A 26402-nucleotide genomic window follows, 5' to 3' on the forward strand; every position below is an offset into this window, starting at 1 on the left:
TCCACAGACGTGCTGGTAGGTTAACTGGCTGCTGGAAGTTGCCTCCAGAGTACGTGTGTGAAAGGGTGAGGTTGCTTGGTATGCAAGAGAGAGTGAGACTAAGTGGGGGCTATAGGCGTGACAGGATCACTCGTAGAGCTGGCATTGGTTTAACATGCTGACTGGCCTCCTATTCATAATGAAGTACAAAATATAAGTATGGCTGTTCAAGTCCCAGCCAAACAAGTGTTTTGCACAGATCTGGCTCATCAATCTTGCTCATATATTGAATGTTTTAGTCAGAAAGCAATGTAACCCATATACCTCATTGCCTTCCCTATGAGCTTTTGGGATTGTGCACATGCATTCCAGGAATTCTCTGCTCCCTTACACTGTGCAGCACCCCACCACTTATCCTGCTGCCTCGTGCCTTGCTTGGCCTTTTTCTTGGGATAGGTTGGTTTGAAGAGATTGGTTTCTTCGGAGAGGATAGGTTGAATGAGCCAGGGCTTTTCTCTATGGAACAAAGGTGAATGAAAGGTAACTTGACAGAGTGCACAAGATGATCAGAGTCATTGATCAAGTGGACAACTAGAAACTTATTCCCAGTGTGCAAATGGCTAATATGAGGGGGGGCTTAATTTTAAAGTGATTGGAGGAAAGTATAGAGGGGATGTCAGAGGTAAGTTTTTACACAGAGAGTGGTGGGTGTGCAGAGTGCCCTGCCAGGTCTTGTGGGAGAGGTAGATACATTAGGGACATTTAAGAAACTCTTGGATAGGCAGATAGATAATAGAAAAATGGAAGGCTAGTAGGAGGGAAGGGTCCAATTGATCTTAGAGTAGGTCAAAATGTTGGCACAACATTATGGTCTTTTCCTTACCCTTCCACAACTCTTTTCTGTTATTGTCTACCCGTCCGGATTGATGAACACATCAGGGTAACAGGAGACTCCTTGAATTCAAGAGCGATGAATTACATGAAACTTGCTCTTCATTAGGCTGGTCAGAATGAGTGCCTGCAAAGATCAGTGGCTCTGGCTGACCTCCCCACACAGGCTGGGTGTAATCCAATGCACACACGTGCTGCAAAGGCACCTGCAGCCCTTCAGTCTGACAGGTTACCAATCCATGAATGCTCAGGTGATCTGTAACCAGCCGATCTTGTACAAGGTTCCAAGGTAGCTGCCAAGATTCACCCGTCCTGCGGCTGTTTACCTGCCGTGATGCAAGCTGGCTGCACCGGTTTTACACAGAGCCGCTGACCTTCATGGGGAAATACAAGCAGAAGAACTGCAGGAGTGAATTAACTAGCCTCTTTGCCAGACTAGTTCACCTGCAGAACCAGGTTATGAATCAAGCAAATGTCATGCCTGCTTTGACATCAGTAGGGTATGGGGTTGACTGGAGCATCATCAACGTTCCAACCATAACTACAAACTAGTCAGGAATTCCAGAAATAAAGCGTTAACATAATGACATCTGACAAATGCAATGCAGAAATGTTTGTGTATTCCACTCACTGAAAGCCACCCTCTCCGCACAAATCTTTTCAAAATCTTATCATCTCAGATCTCCTTTCATCCTTTTTTTGTCACAGGAAAGATCTCCAGGCTATTCTGACATTCCTAAAAATTAAATTGAGCTGCAGGCTAATGTTGCATTTCTATATAAGCCTGGTTAGACCACACTTGGAGTATTGTATTCAGTTCTGGTCACCTCATTATAGGAAGGATGTGGAAGCTTTAGAGAGGGTGTGGAGGAGATTTACCAGGATGCTGCCCGGATTAGAGAGCATATTTTATGAGGGTAGGTTGAGCATGATAGGACTTTTCTCTTTGCAGCGAAGGAGATGAGAAGCGACTTGATAGAGATGTACAAGATGGTAAGAGGCATAGATCGAGTGGACAGCCAGTGCCTTTTCCAAAGGTGGAAATGGCTAATATTAGGGGCATAATTTTAAGATGATTAAAGGAAAGTATAGGGGGGAAGCCAGAGGTATGTTTTTTTTAAACCTACACAGAGAGTGGTGGGTGTATGGAATCTGTGTTGTTTGTAGATACATTAGGGACTTCTAAGATATTTTTTAGTAGGCACATGGATGATAGAAAAGGGAGGGTTATTTTGAAGGGGAAGGCTAGATTTATCTTAGAGCAGGTTAAATGGACAACACAATGCTGCGGGCCGAAAGGCCTGTACTGTGCTGTAGTATTGGAGAGGAGAAGATGGTGGCGCGATGCAGCTCGCAGCGGCCACTCCGGTGGTGATGTCTGTTATTTGTCAAGTAGGGTGCCGTGCATGATCCTGATTTGATGGAGACAGACGTGAGAGCACAGAGGAACATCTGGTGAAACTTCTGAAATGCCTGCTTTGCTGCTGCTGCTATTGTGTGGTCTGAAATCTCCAGAGGGGAAGGCCCCGAGTCCTCGGCTTTGCTTGTTGCTCGGCAGCCAGGGCAGGGTCGAAGCGCTCGGTGGAGGATGGTGCTCGGTGCTCCATGTCGAAGGACTGGTCGGAGGCTCAAAGTTTTCGGACGGACTCAGAGTCCACTGCTTCCAATGGTGCTGCATCGGCAAGTTTACAGTGCTTGGAGTTTCATGGCAGGGAGAGTTTCTCCCTTCTACCGTCTGCGTGAGATGATGAGGCTATCGGGACCTTGAGGCTTTTTTTTACCGTGCCCATGGTCTGCTCTTTATCAAATTACAGTATTGCTTTGCACTGTTGTAAATATATGTTATAATTATGTGGTTTTTGTCAGTTTTAGTCTTGGTTTGTCCTGTGTTTCTTGTGGTATCATTCTGGAGGAACATTGTATCATCTTTTAATGCATGCATTTGTAAATGACAATAAATGAGGACTGAGTGTCCTCATAATCTAATAATCTAATCTATTCTATATTCTATGTTCTCAGTTTTGGTATTGCCCTAATGAGTGAATCCAACACACTTTTTCTGAAGTCCCCTTCAGGACTCTTCACAATGCTCCCATAAATTTCTAGTCTTCTGAGTCACCATATTCGAAAGTGGTCTCTCTTTCCACCCCACGTAGAAAGCTCCAACTTAATTGACAGCAGAAGTGCAGCAGGAATGCAGGGAAAAGGGACAAGATATACACGTGACTGCCTATCACCTTTACTGATCATTTCTAGGAACTGTGACCTGGTACAACACCTTGTTCTGCCTTAAGCATAGCTCAAAGGGAAGGGGAGGTGATGAGAAACAAGGGTTCTCATCTCTCTATCCTCAGTAGGGCATAACCTAAATTTAACATATGCAGTGAAGAGGAGGCATACCAGCCTCCAGAAGGGGCAAAGACATGTGACCAGAGGAAGGATGATGGTGTGCCCAGATTAGGAATAATTATAAATAAGTAAGGAAACAACTTGTATTTATGTTGAGTCTTTTATGGTCTTGGGATGTCTCAAAGGGATTACAATTATATTTTAATGAAATATATTGACTGTGTTCAATTAAAGTACTGTCCTACAATTGTAATTTGACATACCGCCAAATAAGTTGCTTTGGAAATGTTTTGGAGATGCTTTGGGGATACTTTGCAGGGGAGAGGAGAATGCCCTATTCTTCCTTGAATGGTTCCCTGGGGTCTAAGCAGATGTCTGAGCCTTGCTTAACATCTCAAGTCCCAGTTACTTTGCTGCAATAGCCACTGCACAATGAAAGATGATTGGGACACAGCAGAAACCTTCGAGTCTAACTAAGCAGAGTCGTCCGATATCCTGATACTGTGAGCCTGCCAGGTACATATTGTGCCCACAGTAGAGGGTGTGACTACTGGGATCACAGCCAGGGCAAGCTTAGCCCTAGTAGGTTCAACGATTCAGCTCTATTGAGCAGGGTTCATGCATACAGTATCTGCCGACTTTATCGATGCACTATTGTGTGGGTGGGCCTCTCGGAGTTCACCACCCCTGGTTTAGTTTACTTTCCACTTCAGATTTAAGTATCACTTTACTAATCGCTTTTGTTTCCATTTAATGTACTCTGCAGTTTTGATCTTCACGGTTCAATTTTTCCTAATTAAGAAAGTTGTTCATTGGTCAAAGTTGCGAGGCAGACTAACATACTGTGTCACTCACATTACTGTTATTTTTGTTTCAGTTCTACTCAAATAAAACAGGAACATTCATGCTTTTCAATCCATAATGAGATATTCATAATTCACAGGCTATCTCCATAGTCATTGACTGATACTAAAAATCTACATCCTGCTACAATTTGTCTTAGGTCACGTAACATGCACTAAAATTTATACGATTATGGTGAAATGTCATCAACCTGAAATATTAATGTTATTTCTCTCTCCACAGATGCCATCTGACCTGCTGAGCATTTCCACCATTTTGTGTTTTCATTTCATAAGTCCAGTACCCAGAGTTATTTGATTTTTTTATATATACTGTAACTCACAAAGATTTTGTGTTTGCCTTTTACAGAAGGTTAAGGACATTGCTCTGCTTTATTTACTTGTATTGTATTCTTGTGTACTTTTATGTGTTAAGAATTTGAGAGCCGGGAATAAAAAAAGAAGACCGCCATATCCAGTGGGCAGCGGAGTGAGAGGCAGCAGGGTGATAGGGCTTTGGCTCAATGGGCTTAGGCGGTAACGGGACGACACGAGGTAGGTTGACTGGTGTTATTTGCGGAAAGGAAGTAGTACGTGTGTGAGGCCAATTTTCTGTGCTTGGTGTCAGATGTGGGAGGTCCTGGAGTCTCCCAGCCTCCCGGACGGCCATATCTGCACCAGGTGTGTTGAGCTGCAGCTCCTAAGGGACCGAGTTAGGGAACTGGAGATGCAGCTCGATGACCTTCGCCTGTTCAGGGAGAGCGAGGAGATGATAGAAAGGAGTTATTGTCATTGTCCGGATCGGGGTCTCTTTAAATTTACTTTGTTTATGTTATGATCCGGACCGTTGACTCACTGTTTCCCTTTGGTTCCTGTTTTCCCGTGTCCCTCCACCTTGGTGATTAGAGCCAATTTACTCTCGGTTGAACCAGTAGTTCATAGTCTCCGGCTTTCAGCTGTTCTGCACGAGAGCATCTGCAAAGTCACCAAAGGTATGGCATGCCAATGTCATCTGGCAGGAGCAAGCCTAGTCTCCGCCTGAAGCGAGTGCTGGTAATTCGCCTTTCCTCACCGGAACAACCCTGTCAAGTTACCTCGCCAAAGCGAGCCTGCAAAGTTTCCTCACCAAGGTGGGTCAGTCAGTTAACCCGCCGGAGGGAATCAAGAATGGCTGTTTACTGTTCCCAGGCCGAGTCGAGAGCTCGCCACTACCCGGAGGCTCCAAGTCAAGTCCTGGTCCTAGCAGCATCCAAGTTCCGAGTCAAGTCGCGGTCCTTGCGGGATCCAAGTTCCGAGTCAAGTCCCGGCCCTGGCGGCATCCAAGTTCCGAGTCAAATCCCGGTCCTGGCGGCATCCAAGTACCGAGTCGAGTCCCGTCCCTGGTGGCATCCATGTACCGAGTCAAGTCCTGGCCCTGGCGGCATCCATGTACCGAGTCAAGTCCTGGCCCTGGCAGCGTCCAAGTTCCGAGTCAAGTCCTGGTCCTTGCGGGATCCAAGTACCAAGTCAAGTCCTGGCCCAGGCGGCATCCAAGTACCGAGTCAAGTCCTGGCCCTGGCGGCATCCAAGTTCTGAGTCAAGTCCTGGCCCTGGTGGTCTATGATTCCTGTCCTACCCCCCTGTCTGAATCTCATCTCTGCACCTCTCGCCTCTAGCCCTCGTCTGCAGCCCTCGCCTGCACCTCGGTCTAGTTCTATCACCGGAGCTAGATAGGTGCTGTCTGGTGTTCTTTCGTGTTGGTCTTGTCTTGTCCTCGCCTCCATGGGGTATGTCAGACCATCTTGCCATTGCCCCGTGGGGGGTCATGTCTTGTCATGACTTGTCCTCGCCTCCATGGGGTAAGTCAGGCCGTCTTGCCGTTGCCCCACGGGGAGTCATGTCTTGTTCTGTCTTGTCCTCGCCTCCGTGGGGTAAGTCAGGCCATCTTGCCGTTGCCCCGTGGGGGGGTCATGAGTCCCGGCCCTATGTCCTGTACCCAAGGAGGGGTCCCGGCTCTCTGTTCTGTGTATATGTCCATGGTTCCATGTACCTGCTCTCCCGAGACCGAGGCTCTGTTTTTCCATGTTCCTCCTCTCCCTAGCCCATGTCATGTCCATGCCTGGTTCTGGGGTCCGAGCCCGAGGCAAAACCCAGGTATTGGGTCCTTGCCCAGTCTCTGGCTCAGAGTCCATACCGTGTCCTCTTCATGTCGCCACTAGTTTTGGGATCCATTTCTGAGTCCTTGCCCAGACCCTTGTCCCAGCCTAGTCGTAGTCCTGAGTCCTTGTCCAGTTTGCTATTCCTGCTTCTGCTTTGCTCTCCTGGTATCAAACAATAAACTAAATTTAATTAACCTCACAAGATTTGTCTTGCATTTGGGTCCACCCTTGCTCCCAATGCCACACCATTGTGACAGTTACAGGCAGGTGATCACAACGGAGCCACGGGAGACAGACAAGTGGGTCACAGTCAGTAGGGGGAAGGGGAAGAGTCAGGTATTAGACAGTACCCCTGTAGCTGTACCCCTTGACAATAAGTACTCCTGTTTGAGTGCTGTTGGGGGAGATAGCCTACCTGGGGGAAGCAACAGTGGCCGTGCCTCTGGCACAGAGTCTGGCCCGGTGGCTCAGAAGGTTTGGGAAAGGAAGAGGAAGACTATAGTGACAGGGGACTCTATAGTTAGGGGGTCAGACAGGCGATTCTGTGGATGCAGGAAAGAAACTCATATAGTAGTTTGCCTCCCAGGTGCCAAGGTCCAGGATGTTTCAGATCGCGTCCAAGATATCCTGCAGTGGGAGGGAGAACAGCCAGAGGTCGTGGTACTTATTGGTACCAATGACATAGATAGGAAAAGGGAAGAGGTCCTGAAAAAAAACTACGGGGAGTTAGGTAGGAAGTTGAGAAGCAGGACTGCAAAGGTAATAATCTTGAGATTACTGCCTGTGTCACGTGACAGTGAGAATAGGAATAGAATGAGGTGGAGGATAAATGCGTGGCTGAGGGATTGGAGCAGGGGGCAGGGATTCAGATTTCTGAATCATTGGGACCTCTTTTGGGGCAGGTGTGACCTGTACAAAAAGGACGGGTTGCACTTGAATCCGAGGGGGACCAATATCCTGGCGGGGAGGTTTGCGAAGGCTACTGGAGAGAGTTTAAACTAGAATTGTTGGGGGGTGTGAACCGAACTGAAGAGACTGGGGAAGAGCAGGTTGGCTCTTAAATAGAGAAAGCTTGTAGGCAGTGTGAGAGGGAGGATAGGTAGCTGATAGAGAAGGGACGCGCTCAGTCCAAGCTCAGGGACAGGAATGGTTACTTCAAGTGCCGGATTTTAGATGTTTCAGAAATTACAGGGAGGGAGGCAAAAGAGGTGGGAGGGGTGGCACTGTTGATCAGAGATAGTGTCACAGCTGCAGAAAAGGTGGATACCATGGAGGGATTGTCTACGGAGTCTCTGTGGGTGGAGGTTAGGAGTAGGAAAGGGTTAATAACTTTACTGGGTGTTTTTTTATAGGCCACCCAATAGTAACAGGGATATCAAGGAGCAGATAGGGAAACAGATCCTGGAAAGGTGTAATAATAAGAGTTGTTGTGATGGGTGATTTTATTTTCCCAAATATCGATTGGCATCTCCCTAGAGCAAGGGGTTTAGGTCGGGAGGAGTTTGTTAGGTGTGTTCAGGAAGGTTTCTTGACACAATATGTAGATATGCCTACAAGAGGAGACGCGGTACTTGATTTGGTATTGGGAAATGAACCTGGTCAGGTGTCAGATCTCTCAGTGGGAGAGCGTTTTAGAGATAGTGATCATAATGCTATCTCCTTTACAATAGCATTGGAGAGAGATAGGAACAGACAAGTTAGAAAAGTGTTTAATTGGAATAAGGGGAATTATGAGGCTATCAGTCAGGAAATTAGAAGCTTAAATTGGAAACAGATGTTCTCAGGGAAAAGTACAGAAGAAATGTGGCAAATGTTCATGGGATATTTGTGTGGAGCTCTGCATAGATACATAGAGACAGGAAAGTTATAGAACATAGAATAGTGCAGCACAGTACAGGCCTTTCGGCCCACAATGTTGTGCCGACCCTCAAGCCCTGCCTCCCATATAAGCCCCACCTTAGATTCCTCCATATACCTGTCTAGTAGTCTCTTAAACTTTACTAGTGTATCTGCCTCCACCACTGACTCAGGCAGTGCATTCCACACACCAACCACTCTCTGAGTAAAAAACCTTCCTCTAATATCCCCCTTGAACTTGCCACCCCTTACCTTAAAGCCACGTCCTCTTGTATTGAGCAGTGGTGCCCCTGGGAAAGAGGCGCTGGCTACCCACTCTATCTATTCCTCTTATTATCTTGTACACCTCTATCATGTCTCCTCTCATCCTCCTTCTCTCCAAAGAGTAAAGCCCTAGCTCCCTTAATCTCTGATCATAATGCATACTTTCTAAACCAGGCAGCATCCTGGTAAATCTCCTCTGTACCCTTTCCAATGCTTCCACATCCTTCCTATAGTGAGGTGACCAGAACTGGACACAATACTCCAAGTGTGGCCTAACCAGAGTTTTATAGAGCTGCATCATTACCTCGCGACTCTTAAACTCTATCCCTCGACTTATGAAAGCTAACACCCCATAAGCTTTCTTAACTACCCTATCCACCTGTGAGGCAACTTTCAGGGATCTGTGGACATGTACCCTGAGATCCCTCTGCTCCTCCACACTACCAAGTATCTTGCCATTTACTTTGTACTCTGCCTTGGAGTTTGTCCTTCCAAAGTGTACCACCTCACACTTCTCTGGGTTGAATTCCATCTGCCACTTCTCAGCCCACTTCTGCATCCTATCAATATCTCTCTGCAATCTTTGACAATCCTCTACACTATCTACAACACCACCAACCTTTGTGTCATCTGCAAACTTGCCAACCCACCCTTCTACCCCCACATCCAGGTCGTTAATAAAAATCACGAAAAGTAGAGGTCCCAGAACAGATCCTTGTGGGACACCACTAGTCACAATTCTCCAATCTGAATGTACTCCCTCCACCACCACCCTCTGCCTTCTGCAGGCAAGCCAATTCTGAATCCACCTGGTCAAACTTCCCTGGATCCCATGCCTTCTAACTTTCTGAATAAGCCTACCGTGTGGAACCTTGTCAAATGCCTTACTAAAATCCATATAGATCACATCCACTGCACTACCCTCATCTATGTGCCGGGTCACCTCCTCAAAGAACTCTATCAGGCTTGTTAGACATGATCTGCCCTTCACAAAGCCATGCTGACTGTCCCTGATCAGACCATGATTCTCTAAATGCCTATAGATCCTATCTCTAAGAATCTTTTCCGACAGCTTTCCCACCACAGACGTAAGGCTCACTGGTCTATAATTACCCGGACTATCCCTACTACCTTTTTTGAACAAGAGAACAACATTCGCCTCCCTCCAATCCTCTGGTACCATTCCCGTGGACAATGAGGACATAAAGATCCTAGCCAGAGGCTCAGCAATCTCTTCTCTCGCCTCGTGGAGAAGCCTGGGGAATATTCTGTCAGGCCCTGGGGACTTATCTGTCCTAATGTATTTTAACAACCCCAACACCTCCTCTCCCTTAATATCAGCATGCTCCAGAACATCAACCTCACTCATATTGTCCTCACCATCATCAAGTTCCCTCTCATTGGTGAATACCGAAGAGAAGTATTCATTGAGAATCTCGCTCACTTCCATAGCCTCCAGGCACATCTTCCCACCTTTATCTCTAATCGGTCCTACCTTCACTCCTGTCATCCTTTTTTTCTTCACATAATTGAAGAATGCCTTGGGGTATTCCTTTACCCTACTCGCCAAGGCCTTCTCATGCCCCCTTCTTGCTCTTCTCAGCCCCTTCTTAAGCTCCTTTCTTGCTTCCCTATATTCCTCAATAGACCCAGCTGATCCTTGCTTCCTAAACCTCATGTATGCTGCCTTCTTCCACCTGACTAGATTTTCCACCTCACTTGTCACCCATGGTTCCTTCACCCTACCATTCTTTATCTTCCTCACCGGGACAAATTTATCCCTTACATCTCGCAAGAGATCTCTAAACATCGACCACATGTCCATAGTACATTTCCCTGCAAAAACATCATCCCAATTCACACCCGCAAGTTCTAGCCTTATAGCCTCATAATTTGCCTTTCCCCAATTAAAAATGTTCCTGTCCTCTTTGATTCTATCCTTTTCCATGATAATTATAAAGGCCAGGGAGCGGTGGTCACTGTCCCCCAGATGCTCACCCACTGAGAGATCTGTGACCTGACCCGGTTCATTACCTAGTACTAGATCTAGTATGGCATTCCCCCTGGTCGGCCTGTCCACATACTGTGACAGGAATCCATCCTGGACACACTTAACAAATTCTGCCTCATCTAAACCCTTGGAACTAATCAGGTGCCAATCAATATTAGGGAAGTTAAAGTCACCCATGATAACAACCCTGTTATTTTTGCACCTTTCCAAAATCTGCCTCCCAATCTGCTCCTCTGTATCTCTGCTGCTACCAGGGGGCCTATAGAATACCCCCAATAGAGTAACTGCTCCCTTCCTGTTCCTGACTTCCACCCATATTGACTCAAAAGAGGATCCTGCTACATTACCCACCCTTTCTGTAACTGTAATAGTATCCCTGACCAGTAATGCCACCCATCCTCCCCTTTTTCTGCTCTCTCTATCCCTTTTAAAGCACTGAAATCCAGGAATATTGAGAATCCATTCCTGCCCTGGTGCCAGCCAAGTCTCTGTAATGGCCACTACATCAAAATTCCATGTATGTATCCAAGTTATGGTAGGGTACAGGAACCATGGTGTACAAAGGCTGAAATAAATCTAGTCAAGAAGAAAAGAAAAGCTTACAAAAGGTTCAGAGAGCTAGATAATGTTAGAGATCCAGAAGATTATAAGGGTAATAGGAAGGAGATTAAGAAGGAAATTAGGAGAGCCAGAAGGGGCCATGAGAAGGCCTTGGCGGACAGGATTAAGGAAAACCCTAAGGCATTCTACAAGTATGTGAAGAGCAAGAGGATAAGACGTGAAAGAATAGGACCTATCAAGTGTGACAGTGGGAAAGTATGTATAGAACCGGAGGAAATAGCAACGGTACTTAATGAATACTTTACTTCAGTATTCACTATGGAAAAGGATCTTGGTGATTGTAGTGATGACTTGCAGCAGACTGAAAAGTTTGAGCATGTAGGTATTAAGGAAGAGGATGTGCTGGAGCTTTTGGAAAGCATCAAGTTGGATAAGTTGCCGGGACTGAATGAGATGTACCCCAGGCTACTGTGGGAGGCGAGGGAGGAGATTGCTGAGCCTCTGGCAATGATCTTTGCATCATCAGTGGGGATGGGAGAGGTTCCAGAGGATTGGAAGGTTGCGGATGTTGTTCCTTTATTCAAGAAAGGGAGTAGAGATAGCCCAGGAAATTATAGGCCAGTGAGTCTTACTTCAGTGGTTGGTAAGTTGATGGAAAAGATCCTGAGAGGCAGGATTTATGAACATTTGGAGAGGTATAATATGATTAGGAATAGTTAGCATGGCTTTGTCAAGGGCAAGTCATGCCTTACGAGCCTGATTGAATTTTTTGAGGTTGTGACTAAACACATTGATGAAGGAAAAGTAATAGATGTAGTGTATATGGATTTCAGAAAGGCATTTGATAAAGTACCCCATGCCAGGCTTATTGAGAAAGTAAGGAGGCATGGGATCCAAGGGGAAATTGCTTTGTGGATCCAGAACTGGCTTGCCCACAGAAGGCAAAGAGTGGTTGTAGATGGGTCATATTCTGTATGGAGGTTGGTGAACAGTGGTGTGCCTCAGGGATCTGTTCTGGGACCCTTACTTTTGGTGATTATCATAAATGACCTGGATGAGGAAGTGGAAGGATGGGTTCGTATGTTTGCTGATGACACAGAGGTTGGAGGTGTGGATAGTGTGGAGGGCTGTCAGAGGTTACAGCGGGACATTGATAGGATGCAAAACTAGGCTGAGAGGTGGCAGATGAGGTTCAACTCAGATAAATGTAAAGTGGTTCATCTTGGTAGGTCAAATATGATGGCAGAATATAGTATTAATGGTAAGACTCTTGGCAGTGTGGAGGATCAGAGCCGAGTCCATAGGATGCTCAAAGCAGCTGCGCAGGTTGAATCTGTGGTTAAGAAGACGTACAGTGTATTGGCCTTCATCAATTGTGGAACTGAATTTAGGAGCCGAGAGGTAATGTTGCAGCTATATAGGACCCTGGTCAGACCGCACTTGGAGTACTGTGCTCAGTTCTGGTCACCTCACTACAGGAAGGATGTGGAAGCCATAGAAAGGGTGCAGAGGAGATGTACAAGGAAGTTGCCAGGATTAGGGAGCATGTCTTATGCGAATAGGTTGAGTGAACTCGAACTTTTTCTCTCTGGAGCGACGGAAGATGAGAGGTGACCCGATAGAGGTGTATAAGATGATCAGAGGCTGGATCGTGTGAATAGTCAGAGGCTTTTTCCCAGGGCTGAAATGGTTGCCACAAGAGGACACAGGTTTAAGGTGCTGGGGAGTAGCTACAGAGGAGAAGTCAGGGGTAAGTTTTTTACTCAGAGAGTGGTGAGTGCATGGAATGGGCTGCCAGCAACGGTGGTGGAGGTGGATACGATAGGGTATTTTAAGAGACTTTTGGATAGGTACATGGAGCTTAGAAAAATAGAGGGCTATGGGTAACCCTAGTAATTTCTAAGGTAGGGACATGTTCGGAATAGTGTCAAGGAGCTACTTGGTCTATACCTGTTCCTAGTGCTTCTCTCTCTATCAGCAACAAAAAGCTAGTTCCCACTGACCTCCTCTCAAATATCAATCTAGCAAGTTGTTTGCCACATGAATCAGTGAAATGTGAATCATTTATTTATCATATCAAAATATACAGTGAAATGTATTATTTACATTAACAATCAACACAACCTACGAGTGTGCTGGGGGGCAGCCTGCAAGAGTCGCCACACATTTCGGCCCCAACATAGTGTGCCCACAATATTCAGCAGAACAACACATAACACAATGAGGACCAAAACAAGTCCCATTTCTCCCTCCCACCTACCCACACACTCGGGCATGTTGACAGCCCTCCAACCTCAAGACAAGCTGTCCCCAGCCTCCAGCAGACCAGCTGACTTGCAGATATTGGGCTTTGCCTTCCCCAGTGGGCGTACAGATTCAAGGCCCCAGCCATTGGGCCTCGACTTCCAACCGACCTTCGGTATCAACCTCAGAACTCGCCAATGACGATGAAAGAGGACCCCAAACTCCAGGCCAGACTGGGACCCCAATCACTAGGCCTTGAACTCCAGTCCCATCAATTCATGTACCCAAGGGGTCACCGTCACTCGTGTCTCCAGCCCGCACAGAATTTCAATCCTGGAATCCACCAAAGACCCGCAGCTTGGATTCGCCCCATTTTATTACCTCTACATCTTCAGTTAGCCCTACATTCCCACTCCACTCCTCTTCAAGGACTCATAATCCTACACCCCTCCTGCATCAAGCACTTTCACTCATTTCACACCTTCCTCATCCATTCCTCCACTCCTCACTCCTTCCACAGGTCGTCCTGTGTTGTCACTCTATAATCACCAACTATTCTGCAGGTTTTCTTCCATTCGTACGAGTCTTGAAGGATTGGTCAATGACAGATAGAGAAACTGCAAATCTAATTAAGATTGCACGATCTTCATTAACAACGAAGACTAAGGAAAACTGAACCCCAACAGCTCAGAGCACACAATTTCACACATACACTCTGGATAAGGCCATTCAACTAGTTCTGTCAAAGAGCTATTCTGGATCAGAGTGTGCATCAGTAGTTCCTTTTCATGTTATTCTGGCAAGTTAGAAGATCTTCACGCACACATCAGTGCAGTGCAGCATTCCTGAATTGAATGACGAGGGCTGTCACTGCCTTTAGTTGACGTCCATAAGAGGCGCCTTCCCCACCACAACATCAGCCTGAAACCTTGGAAGCACCTAACCAGAGGAAGTTGACATTCATTCCATCAGAAGATAAGTGACCCAAGCTTAGAATGAAACTGGACTACAGCCCCCATCTACGTACAGCTCGTGGGCATAAATCTATTGTATGGAAGTTGTCATGCATAACTGAAATACTCCATGTAAATCTTTAGTAAAAGCACTATCTTGGCTTTCTTTTGTACTCAACGTCTTTTTCCAAAACATTATAGCATTTATTTAAAACGTTATTATTGAAATGGTTCACTTATTACCAATAGTTTGTCAGTGTGAGTACAGAGCGTGCTTTGATGTGAATGATCAAAGTGGTCGAAGAAACTCAAAGCGACTTTGTGGAGGGGATCGTGGAGAAGAAGCTGGGAACAAGAGGCCGAAACAATGCAGTAATGTTCCTGTTTGCTGGACGGGCTAGACTGGCTGTGGTCCAGCCAGGGAGCAATAACAATCCACGCCAGCTGGTGCTTGAGCTACAATGGGAACACAGAAGGAGCAACAGCAGAAAGCTGGCATCACAGTGCGACATACCAGGCTAAGGTGGGGCATCTTAGCAACTCAGTTTCCATACAAGTATAAGTTTATCCAAGGACAATTTATCGGGCATCTCTAATTTTAGGGTTAATCTTAATCTAACTGCTGTTGGCATATTGGAATCTTGGCTTTCCTCCTATAGACTTGGTGCTTCTCTCTGTCTTTAAGACACTTCTTTAATCTAGTGCCTTGGCCAAAGCTTTAAGCAGTTGTCCTAACCTCTCTCCTGACTCAGTCAAACTGTATCAGGAAGCACTCATGGATTGCCTTGGGAGGTCTGTCTCCATTAAAAGGTGCTGCACAAATGGAAATTAAATTTGCTGATGGCAGTGCATTTAACATGGAGATCCCAAGGTGGGAATAGTGGTTATCAGGCTCATGGATATTGTGCCATTGAGAAAGATGAACAGAATCAAAGAAACTAATTATAGAGAGGATAGCAAAATGACAAGGATTAAAAATAGAAATTATGATGTGGCCCCAACAAAATTTAAGGCACAGCTGCTGAGGTCAAGGGAAGGGATTAGTTAGAATGGAAATGTTTAAGAAGCCAGGGTTTAGGAAAGGGTTTAGGGCTGAGCATAATTACATAAATGGGCATAGAGATACACAAAAAATTGAGGCAGGGATAGGCCATTTTTCCCTCAAGTCTGTCCCTTCCTATCAATATCACTTTCACTTTGTAATTGTTGCATGACAATTTCAGAAATTAAACAATGAAGAATGTTGAAGTTTGATGTTTTTCTTTGAGTAGGTTGGTTCCATGGTTCTTCTTTGCTTCGTGCCTATCTGTGGGAAGATGAATCTCAGAGTAGTATACTGCATACATACTTTGATAATAAATGCAATTTGAATCTTTGAATGTTGGGGATTTTTGCACACTAAGCACACAGCTCTCTCTCTCTGAGACGGATGGTTACTTAGCAGTCGAGGGAGACCTCAATGCCATTTTATCAGTTAAGGAAAGAGGCCAAGAAGAATCAGGGATTCAGCTTCTTAAGGAAAGGCCATATCACTAACAGTTACTACATCCCCAATACAAAAGACTAAGGGGTGAGAGGAGGGTGGAAGTAAGAGAAAGGGAAATTAATCTTTAAGGACAAAGTTCATGCCCAAGTTATTGGTGTACATGTGAAAACTTTGATTCGGGGACTGCCCTGACCTTGACCAGTTGCCTTTATCAGAGTTTGTTAAAATTGAGGTCAAGAAATGTAGCGCAGTGGTCCGGGGAGAGAAAGGTGCTTCATCTGGACTGGCTAGGGAGGTGAAGCTGACCAAGAAAGGAGACCGATTCTCTATTCATGAAAGCTTCCCATGTCGGCAATCACACAACCATTTTGCCAGCAGCTACAGAGGAGTTAATGACCCAAAGTACATTAGCGACTCATGGTGGTCTTCAAAGAGAACTCAGAACGCTTTGTTCTTTGTTATAATAGAAAAGCTTTAATGACAAATGGCTGGTCCTGAGGTAAATAAAACCACATCTTTTTGAAAAAACAATTAAGCTGATTACGTCAGCAACCTGTTATAATGAGACCTGACTGTATCAGAGGTTAAAATTTAACTGTAGAACACAAGCTACTTTTAAACATTAGTCCTTATCTGCCCAACCCTATACTGAGATGAAGAGGAGGAAACTTGAAAGAATAAAAGTTGCTGACTGCTGAATTCTCCTATTTCCATCAGGTATGCAAATACAGTGGGAAACCCTACCAAATTTGCAGGACTAAATTCAAAAAATGCAAGCTGGAGACAAAATTGTGCAAAAGAAATGCCAATTTAATAATGATAACGTGTTGAAGTCAGTAGATGCTGTATATTCACAGAGAGAGGAATGGAAACAGATTTTCTCTCTCTCATACCTGGGCTTGGGAGTCATGGGCCCAACACAAAACCCTGTCAAAGCCCAGGGACTGGCCCCAGCAGGTTCCTTGTAAGTAGGGCAAGTGAGCTCCCCGATAACTTCCACAGGTAGTCCATCACACCATTAGTAGGTCTCAGATTCCTAAACTTGGCAATATGCTTCACCCACCATCTGCCCCGCCTATCATACTGCCTCAATTCCCTTTATACCACCTCTCTCTCTCTTGACCAAGTGCCTGGAAAAAAGATAAGTTGTATGTGTGGGAAATGGTGAGCAAGAGCGAGAGAGCGAACGGCAATGGCTTAACCAAAAATATATAGGCTCATACAGCATGAAACAGACACTCCACTCAAACTCATCCATGTTGACTGTGTTGCCTAGCAAGCTTATCCCACCAGCCCATGTTTCCCCACAGCCCTCTAGATCTCCCCTATCCGTGCACTTATCTAGATGGTTTTAAATGTTGCTAACGTGCCTCCCTCAAACCCAGTTCCTGGCAGCTCATTCCAAAACTGCACCACCCTTTGCCTGAAGCTGCCCCTAATATTTTTTATAGAACTCTCACTTCTGACCTTAATCCTGTGCCCTCTTAGATTTAGCATTCCCATCGCTGGGAAAAAAGACTAGGTGCTTTCACCCTGATGATCCTCCTTATCTTATATACCTTTACCGGGTCACCCCACAAGCTCCTACGTTCCAGGGAACAAAGCCCTAATCCACACAGCCTCTCTTTGTAACCCAGGCCCCCAAGTCCAGGCTCTCCTTCTAGTTTAATAATATCTTTCCTATAAATGAGATGACCAAAACTGTACATCATACTCCAAGTGTGGCCTCTGCAACATCTTTAATAAACTGCAATGTAGCTTCCCAACTCCTTTACTCAATGTGCTGACTGATGAAGGTCAGTCTGCAAAATGCCACCATCGTAATGCTATCTACCTTAGACATTGCTTTTCAGCAAGCTATGCATTTACATTCCCAGGTCCTTCCGTTCCAAAACTCACCGCAGAGCCCGACCACTCACTATGCAAGTCCTACCCTGGTTTGGTCTCCCAAAATGCAATACCTCACATTTGTTTGCATTAAAAGCTATTTGGCAATCCTCAGCCCACGTACTTAGCTTATCATAACCTTCCACGCTATCTACAATATCACCTATTTTAGTATCTTCTGCAGGCTTCTTGGAGCTGCAGGTGGATCACATTCCTGACTGACAGTACAAACATGGTGGAAAGACTCAAGGATTGAGGGGTGAGATGCTCGCCACAGGATAGACAGATATCAGTGTACATAAACACAAGAAAGCCAGCAGAGCTGGACATCCAAAGCAACACACACAAGATACTGGAGGAATTCAGCAGGTCAGGCAGCATTGATGTAAATGAATATATAGTCGACATTTCAGGCTGAGACCCCTCTTCAGGACTGAGAAGGAAGGAGGAAGATGTCAACATAAAATGGTGGGGAAAGGGGAAGGAGGATAGTTAGAAGGTGATAGGTGAATCCAGGTTGATGGGAATGGTCAATGGTTGGAGAAAAAAGAATCCTATAGGAGAGGAGAGTGGACCATAGGAGAAAGGCCATCAATTTGGAGGTTATTCAGATGAAATAGAAGGTGTTGCTCCTCCACCCTGAGGGTGGCCATCTCTTGGCACAAGAGAAGGTCATGGACCAACATGTTGGAACAGGAATGGGAATCGGGATTAAGATGTTTGGTCACTGGGAAGTATCAGTTTACTTGCTTGTTGCAGTTCAGCTTTGACCCCTAGTACGCTCATCATTTGGTAATGTCGTGACTGTGAAGCAAAGGTGATCAGATTCCCTCATTAAAGGCTGCCATTGCCTGACACATCGGTTAGACAATGCTACTTGCCACTCATCAGTCCAAGTCAGAATTCTGTCCAGGTCTTGCTGCATGCAGGTCTGGCCAATTATCTGACAATAAATCTGCATCTGCTAATGAATATCCCCACTTCTCTTACAATAGGATGATCATTGAAGAAATAGTTTAAGACTTTGTCTGGATGAGCTGTGGGCTGAGGTGATTGACAGCTGCCAACCACATTAGCCGGTAGAGACCTTTCCTAGTGATTTTCCATTGAGTTCAACTTTACCAAAGCCTTACAACACTTAACTTAGTTAGACAGCCGCTGCCACCTCTCCTCACCCTTTTGTCCACATCAAGAGGGCAGGAAGGAACATGAATATTATATTGAGATAAGAGGAACACCTAAGATCGCATTAACAGAACAGGCTTAGAGCATCAATGAGTCTACAATGCTCATATTTCCTCTGCTTCAAACTTGGACCAAGGCTGTGATGAGGCTTGGAACTAAGTGGTTCTAATGAGCACAACCAAGCAGATTACTGATGATTTAGTGGCACCTGATAACACTGTTGTGGATTCTTTCCTGTGCAGAGTGGGAGGTAATGACAAGGATTAGATCATTTTTGTCATGTTTGTGGTCAGAGCACGCCTGGCAGTTGTCCATTTTATCAGTCTATAGCTGCAAAGGAACAACGTGCCTCAAAGCACTGCTAGACCTGGAGGCTGAGCATTTAAAAACATGTTGAAAGAATCACTGAGACCAGCAGCCAACGCACTCCTATCTCATGAAGCAAAATGAATTGTCTGCAGAGTGCCACCAGTGACAGGAAGGCATTAAGGAAGAGACTGAAATGGATCATCGGCTAAGCACACTTGAATGTAGGGCATATGAAAAGGTATCGATTGAAGTTTCTGCACTTAGATACTAAGCTCACCCACCATTACAGAAGAGGTGTTCTTAGGACGTTCTCCTGATCTTGGGTGATTAATAGTCTCCTAACATTCACAATTGGACATAGCAGGAGGACCAATATTGCATTCAGATATGGGTGCCCTGCTGCAGGAAAGATGCCAGTATACTGGAAGGAGTGCAGAAGAGATTATGAGGATGTTGCCTGGACTTGAGGAACTGAGTTATGAAGAGAAGTTGAGCAGGTTGGGACTTTATTCATAGGAGCGTAGGAGAATGAGGGGCAATCTTACAAAGGTGTATAAAGTCATAAGGGATTTAGGTGGGGTCAATGCACACTGTTTTTTTCTCGAGGGCTGAGGAATCAAGAACCAGTGGGCATAAGTTACAGGTGAGAGAGGCAACTTTTTCACATGAGTGAGTTGTCACTATATGAAATTCGTCACCAGAGGAAGTAGTTGAGGCAGGTATATTAACAAAATTTTTTATGTACATGGACAGGTATGTGGATAGGAAAGGTTTAGTAAGTGCTACCAATTCAGATACAGTACACTGTCTTCTGCCCTATCATAAGAAAGTTTGATAAAATGAAAATATGTACTGTATTCTCTCCTTAAAGCCAAACTTTAAATTAAAGAGCTGGAAATGAATGCTGTCATTGACAATTATTAATTTGCCATCATGACTACATAAAGATATAATGTAAAGCGCCTCTCTCTCTCGCCTGCTCTCTCTCCAATTTCTCTCCACTTCACCGTGCCACTCTCTGTCCCTCACTGTACACTTTAGTCCCTTTCTCCTTTCATTATCTTCCCCTCATCCCTGAACTACATCAACCCAATTCCAGCCCCTTGGCTTTTCTCAGCATCACTTCTTCCAGTGTGATCCATCAGCCCAGTCATCTGAGTGAAGAGTCCCAGCAGCCCTGCTGGTCCAGCTAAAGCAGCTTTAGAAAGGAGGCTGGTAGTCCACTGAATGAGCGAGCTCTCACTTCACCCCATTCTTATCTTAACAACAACCATAGGGAGGAGGCAGGCAAATAAACTCAAAAGGCAAAGAGCACACAATACATGATTGTATCCACAGCAAAAGGACTGTATAAAAACTCGAAAATTGTAAATGACACTCCATTCTTCAAGAAGGGAGAGAGGTCGAAGAAGGGAAATTATAGGCCAGTTAGTCTGACCTCAGTGGTTGGGAAGATGTTGGAGTGTATTGTTAAGGATGCGACTTTGGGGTACATGGAGGCAAATGATAAAATAAGCCAAGGTCAGCATGGTTTCGTCAAGGGAAAATCTTGCCTGACAAATCTGATGAAATGGCAGAGCTGAATGGCCTGATTCTGCTCCCATGGTCTTATGGACATTAGTGAGCCAGATGGTATTTTATAACAATTCCCTAAGCAGTACTGGCACTAGTGTCCTAGGAAAGGTGCATAGGAAACCTTTTTTTATGCTACAGACACCTCCCATTAACCGAAGGGTCCGTGGGCCCCAGGTTCAGAACCCCTGCTTTAGAGGGAAAAAGGCCAAACACAAGGAAATGCGATGAGTTCTAATAGGCAACTTGGTTAGCACAGATATGTTAGGCCAAAAGGCCTGTTTCCATGCTATGTGACTTTAACAGTTTCCCCAGCTGCGGTGGTAGAATTTTAACTCATATTTCCTAATCTTTAGTCCTCTTAGTAATTGGTGCAGTAAATTAACAACTATTCTCGTGACCTGTAAGGCATGACCATCTGACTTGGATGTTATCTTGTGAGCAAAAGCTAGTAAGTCACACTAGAGCTTGATCAACTGAATGAAAACACTTTTGAAGACCCTGACTTGGAGTTACACTCCGACTTCGGTTCTTTGCGGGAATGGGACCTGCTCTCAGAGCTTCACGACCGGCCACTTTTGATACCCCAAGGACGTTGCCTGGAAGACCAGTGTGCCGGATTTACATGGCTCTGGAGATGGACTGATTCAAGGCTGGTGCCCCTGACTGGGGCATGGCGGGAGAATGCAGAAGATTGGGAGCAGCGGGTTAGTTGCCGGTGGTGTGGTCCGGGGACCTGGGCCTCAGGGCCAATTCTCTGGGCGCAGAGCTCGGAAGAAGCAACGCAACAGACTTTTAACATCATGGATCAGTGAGTTGTTTGTTATGTCTCCTCTCTCGCTGTGAAATGGGGACATCTCTTTTTCCCTTATTAGTGAGAGAGAGAGAGAGCCTGTGGTATGTCGAATCACTGGGTGAACGAGTAGTCTTTGGGGTACTGCAAGTCGGTGTCTTTATTGATGCTTTGCTGCACACTTGAGTGCTCAGTTGAGGGCGCCAATGTTTTTTTTGCTAGTGGGGAGGGGGAGGTCATTGCCTGGCTGCTGGTTGTGCATGGGAGGGGGGAGCTGGGAGGAGTGCTTTTGGTGTTCTAAAGTTTAACGGTCATTCATTCTTTGGGACACGCTGCTGTTTTCATGGATGCTTGTGAAGAAAAAGAATTTCAGAATGTATATTGTATATATTTCTCTGACATTAAACGTACCTATTGAACCTATAGAATACACTTTGTCCTGGACACCCATTCTGTCCAAAGGACTAAAAGCAAAAGTCAATTCATTTCCCCTTTCACAATCTTAACACAGGTGACACAAGATCTAAAAGGCAAAGACTACATACCACCTTTCATCATGCCCACTTCATAACATTTACGTAGTCTGCAGGCTTGGCAGCTCTTCCTCCTATTTTTGTCGATCGTGCACTGGTTAGTGGCAGGGCACATGTAGTCATTGTGTCCTGGAATGAAAGGAGAGATCACAAGTAAATGTCAACCACTTCATACTTATTTCAAGCAACAACAATAAACCCGCACTTCTATGTGTCTTATATGCAGAAAACATCCTAAGGAGCATTATCAAACACAATTCGGCACCAGGTGACTTAAGAAGATAGTCAGATACTTCATCAAAAATTTTATCAAAGACGTCGGTTTCAAAGAAAACCTCAAAAGGTGAGGAAGGGTGATACAGGCAGGGAATTTCAAACATACGAGACAGTTCTTGACCGTGGAGTGATGAAAATCAAGAAAGTAGAAGAATTCATAATCACAAGAGATCCTACAGATGCAGGAAAACTTGAGCAACACCAGCAGAATACTCGAGGAACTCAACAAGACAGACAGCATCTATGGTGGGGAATATACAGTTGACGTTTCAGGCCAAGACCCTTCATCAGCAATTAATAAGGCTCGAGAGGATTACAGCACCAGAGGCAGTTACTGACAGAAGGGAATTAACAATGAACAAGAACAGGGCTTGGAAAGAACAGGAGCAACAGGGGAATAGGACTGAGGTTCAGGATAGCAATAGAATACATGTACACAATCATTATCATCAGCTTCTGACTGGGGAAAATGTTGCAATCTTCAACTCATCTTCTGTCAGTTCCCTGGTGTGCATCCACGTTTAGGCTAATGAGATCATTCCCTCACTCACACATGGGAGGTCTTATCCTTTAGATTCTCCAGCATTAAGATTATTGGACAGGGACTAGAATGAGGAATGGCCACAATTTGCATCTTGAGCCTCCCACCACTGTGCAACTTACAAAGATCCAAACCATTTATCAGAAAGAGTAGTCAAGCTGGATTGCGCAAACAGCGTTCAAGAGACTGCGGGCTGCAGCCATGCCTCTTTGTGCCACGTTACCAGGGTCAATATAAGCAATCACTTCAAGTGCCCTCATTGGAGTCTCAGTACCCCACCAACCCCACCTATAGATTACCACTGGAGAACCATGTGTCCCGTGACCAAGTACATCTCTTTGCAAAATGCTATGAAACTATTTGCTGCGCATCAGATTGATACTTATTGCAAGTATACACTGTGGGTTGGGAGATGTAGCCCAGAGAATAGAGATGTGGGCGTTCACAGCTCTGTAACCAGTGCAGTATTGGATATAACTTGTGAGCTGGAAGCCTGCTGGCAGGAACCACCTGAACCAGCTCCAGGGCTCCAGGTAGTGCTCTAGTTGTCACAAACAATGTGCAATTTGGCAGTTCTAGACCTACAAACCCAGTGCAAGGCGACAGTACCTGCAAATTCCCTTCCCTTCTTGGATTCTGTACAATTTAGGTCCAACCATTCTGGATTCTCCTTCCTCAGCCAGGTAGGCCCAAATGTACTCAATATTTTCACTGTAATGTGAAATTATTTTCAATGTCCCATCACCTGCTCATTAAGCTCTCTTGAGTTTGTCTAGCTGACCGACAGCATGGTGGCATAGTGGTTAGCGCAACCGCTTTACAGTGTCATCGATCACCGATCAGGGTTCGATTCCCGCTGCTGCCTGTGCGTAGTTTGCGTGTTCTCCTCGTGATCACGTGGGTCTCCTCCAGCTGCTCCGGTTTCCTTCCAAATTCCAAAGTTGCACAGTTAGGGTTAGTGAGATGTGGGCACCACTTGCGGGCTGCCCCAGCATAATCCTCAGACTGTGCTGGTCGTTGACGCAAAAACGGCACATTTCACCGCTTATTCCAATGTTTTGACATGCATGTTCAGTTATCAATAGCTAAATTATTGTTCTTCACCCCAAAACTGAATCATGCCAGGCTTCAGCAGCGATTTCAATGTCAGTGAAAGCAAATCCCTCTTTGGAACTGGCAAATGATGATTTGTGGACTTAAGAAATTAACTCGCATGATTTCCTAATCATTTCATCAATGTCCACACCCCCTCCCACCATCACCACTCACCACTAACCTCAGTCAGTTTCATGATCAAAAGCTGCAAAGGTGAGATGCGATGTAGACTGACTCCACTAATGCCCTGAAATGTCAGGGAAAAGTCTTGTCGATGATTAAAAAGATAAAAATCATTCACCTTGTGTGTTGGAGATCGTAGCAGTCTGGTAGAACCATACCCTACCATCTTTGAGTACTCAAGATAGTTCTTGGTTACCTACTAAAAAGAAATATACCAAGACTTGCAAGGACGTGTAAAAAACAGGATAGATTTATAAGAATGACACCAAAACTGAGAGATGGTAATCAGGTACAGGCTGGGCCTCTTTCCTCTAGAATGAGGGCAAAGGGAACCACAAAGGATGACCTGACAGGAAGGTATTCCAAGAGGTAGGTGTGGTGATGATGGTTTAACTGCAAGGAATCCAAAACCAGGAACCATAAAGCATACTAATGACAATCACAGGAAAACTTACCCAGGGGCAGTGTGGAACTTGTTCCCCTGTGGAGCAGCTGAGGTAATCCATTTAAACTGCATTAGTACATCAGCAAAGCAGGAGAGAGTGATGTTGACAAGTTAAGAGTGGAAGCACGTTCATTGACCTGGAAGTAAACTCTGTAGAACTCTATAAAACTCACAGTGCACAGGTCTGACTGCTCATTCTTTGCTTGTTTTTATAACCTGCCACATGAAATCTATGCCCTTGGGAAGAAGAGTGGATTCTCCCAAAATACTAATTATTGAACTTCATTACTAGAAGGGGCTTCTGGGTCTGTTTATAGTCATATTATTTTATAGAGTTTGGATACATAGAACATGTCATCACAACATAAAAAGCAGATCTGCTGAAAGTACCAGTCCCCCTTCCAGTATTGTAGCAACTGGCATAGATTTAGAAGATCAGCCCAAACTGTGCAGTGCACAAATCCAAATTTTAAAAAAGTATGACATTTCAAGTCAAAGGAGATATTAATTGAGATAGAAGACAAGTCTTATTCTCCTGGTAAGAGAAAGCAAACTACGTTGGCTATAAAATGTAGCGACAGTACCCTGACAGAAACAAGACATCCTCGTTGTTTCCGCAGCAGACAGCTATAAAGTAGAGTAATAAAAACGTTCAAAGAATCTGCTAGAGTTGAGCACCATGTCTGCTTTTAATAAAGCATCAATGAATCAGTAAGAATGACAGCCACCCAGGATAAGGAAATTTATTCCCTTACTCACAAACTCCCCACCTCAGCACAGCAGCCACTCAGACACTTGTTTTCCTGTAAAAGGAAATCTGCGTTCAGTATTTAGGTTTTTAATAAAATGGAAATAAATGATCAATTGACAATGAAAAATGCTTCTATATCTATGCCAGTATTTCAGTTTTGATCAAGTCATTTGTATTTAATGGTGACTCATGGGAAAGTTCCGTATTAAACTCTGAAGCAGAAAAGCCAGTGTTGTACTCTTTCTTGATTGGTGTGTTAGGGCATATTCTGGACTTAGGGTATATAGCAAAATATTAACTTCAGCAAACAACTTTAGACCTGAATGTAGATTGTAGATTAAATTTAAAATGCAGCCCTGAACAATAGGTTCCTAGAACTGTGGACAGCAGGTAATTGAAAAATGCTGATTAACATTTGTTTTGGGTGTCTGGAGTGTGGGTGAGAAGAAGGACATGTGAAATTCATATGTAATTCAAAGAAAGCATTGCAGATACATTGTAAATATAGAATTGTCCTTTGCTCTTTAGCACATAAAGTGCCATGTAATATTGGGTTGAACATGCCTCTTCCTCCAGAGAGTGTCTCATTTTGTCAAATAAAAGATTGCCATTATTACACCAGCTGCATCTCTCCAACAACTTTGTTCACATTACAGCAGGTGAATGAGGTTGAAATTGCCCTTAATAAATGGCCCTGTTCAGGAATGAACCACGGCATCAGTGGCATCATTAAATAGCATGTGTTAGCTGGACACTTTTCTTCTTGCCATTGTCACCTTATGATCCAGCACCAGCTAGTATTGGAGGGCCATAAGAGATAGGGTCAGAATTAAGCCATTCAGCCCATCAGATTTGTTCTGGCATTTGATCAAAATTTTTCAAAAGCACAAGTGCACATGATCAAGGCAGCAGAAGTCCTTGACTTTATTTTCCTGCTTATAAAAGAGTATTCTACCTATTGGGTACAGCCCAGCTTCCACCAATTCCTTTACCCTGCCGTTTATCCACTCACACAACACTATCAACTCCCCTTTAGCCCTTTTGTAACATATTTATACCACAGGGTGAGTTCCAGTGGCCAATTAACCCACCTATACATCTCTGTATTTTCGTATTTTCTTACAATATATTTGATTTTTCAGCCCATGAGTACTATGGCAGCTCCCAAGGCAATTTCATTCCCCGTTTCTATCCCAGAAACATATTCCCTGCCACATGCCCATCAATCCCACCCTAATTTTCACACCACCTACCCAC

The 26402-nt window shown here is 44.8% G+C and overlaps 1 protein-coding gene across 3 annotated transcripts in view; it reads right to left on the bottom strand.

The window, feature by feature from the left end:
* Nucleotides 1–26402, bottom strand: part of esr1 (estrogen receptor 1) — a 204294-nt gene that overhangs the window by 93863 nt on the left and 84029 nt on the right. For 2 of the 3 annotated variants that reach the window (XM_072265620.1, XM_072265622.1), the window contains one exon: nucleotides 21867–21983. In XM_072265620.1, the coding sequence (XP_072121721.1) occupies nucleotides 21867–21983 (117 nt within the window). The remainder of the gene's footprint in view (nucleotides 1–21866; nucleotides 21984–26402) is intronic. The other variant, XM_072265621.1, reaches the window with a different exon arrangement.

Source organism: Mobula birostris, chromosome 8 (assembly GCF_030028105.1).
Source record: "Mobula birostris isolate sMobBir1 chromosome 8, sMobBir1.hap1, whole genome shotgun sequence".
NCBI classification, from domain to species: domain Eukaryota; kingdom Metazoa; phylum Chordata; class Chondrichthyes; order Myliobatiformes; family Myliobatidae; genus Mobula; species Mobula birostris.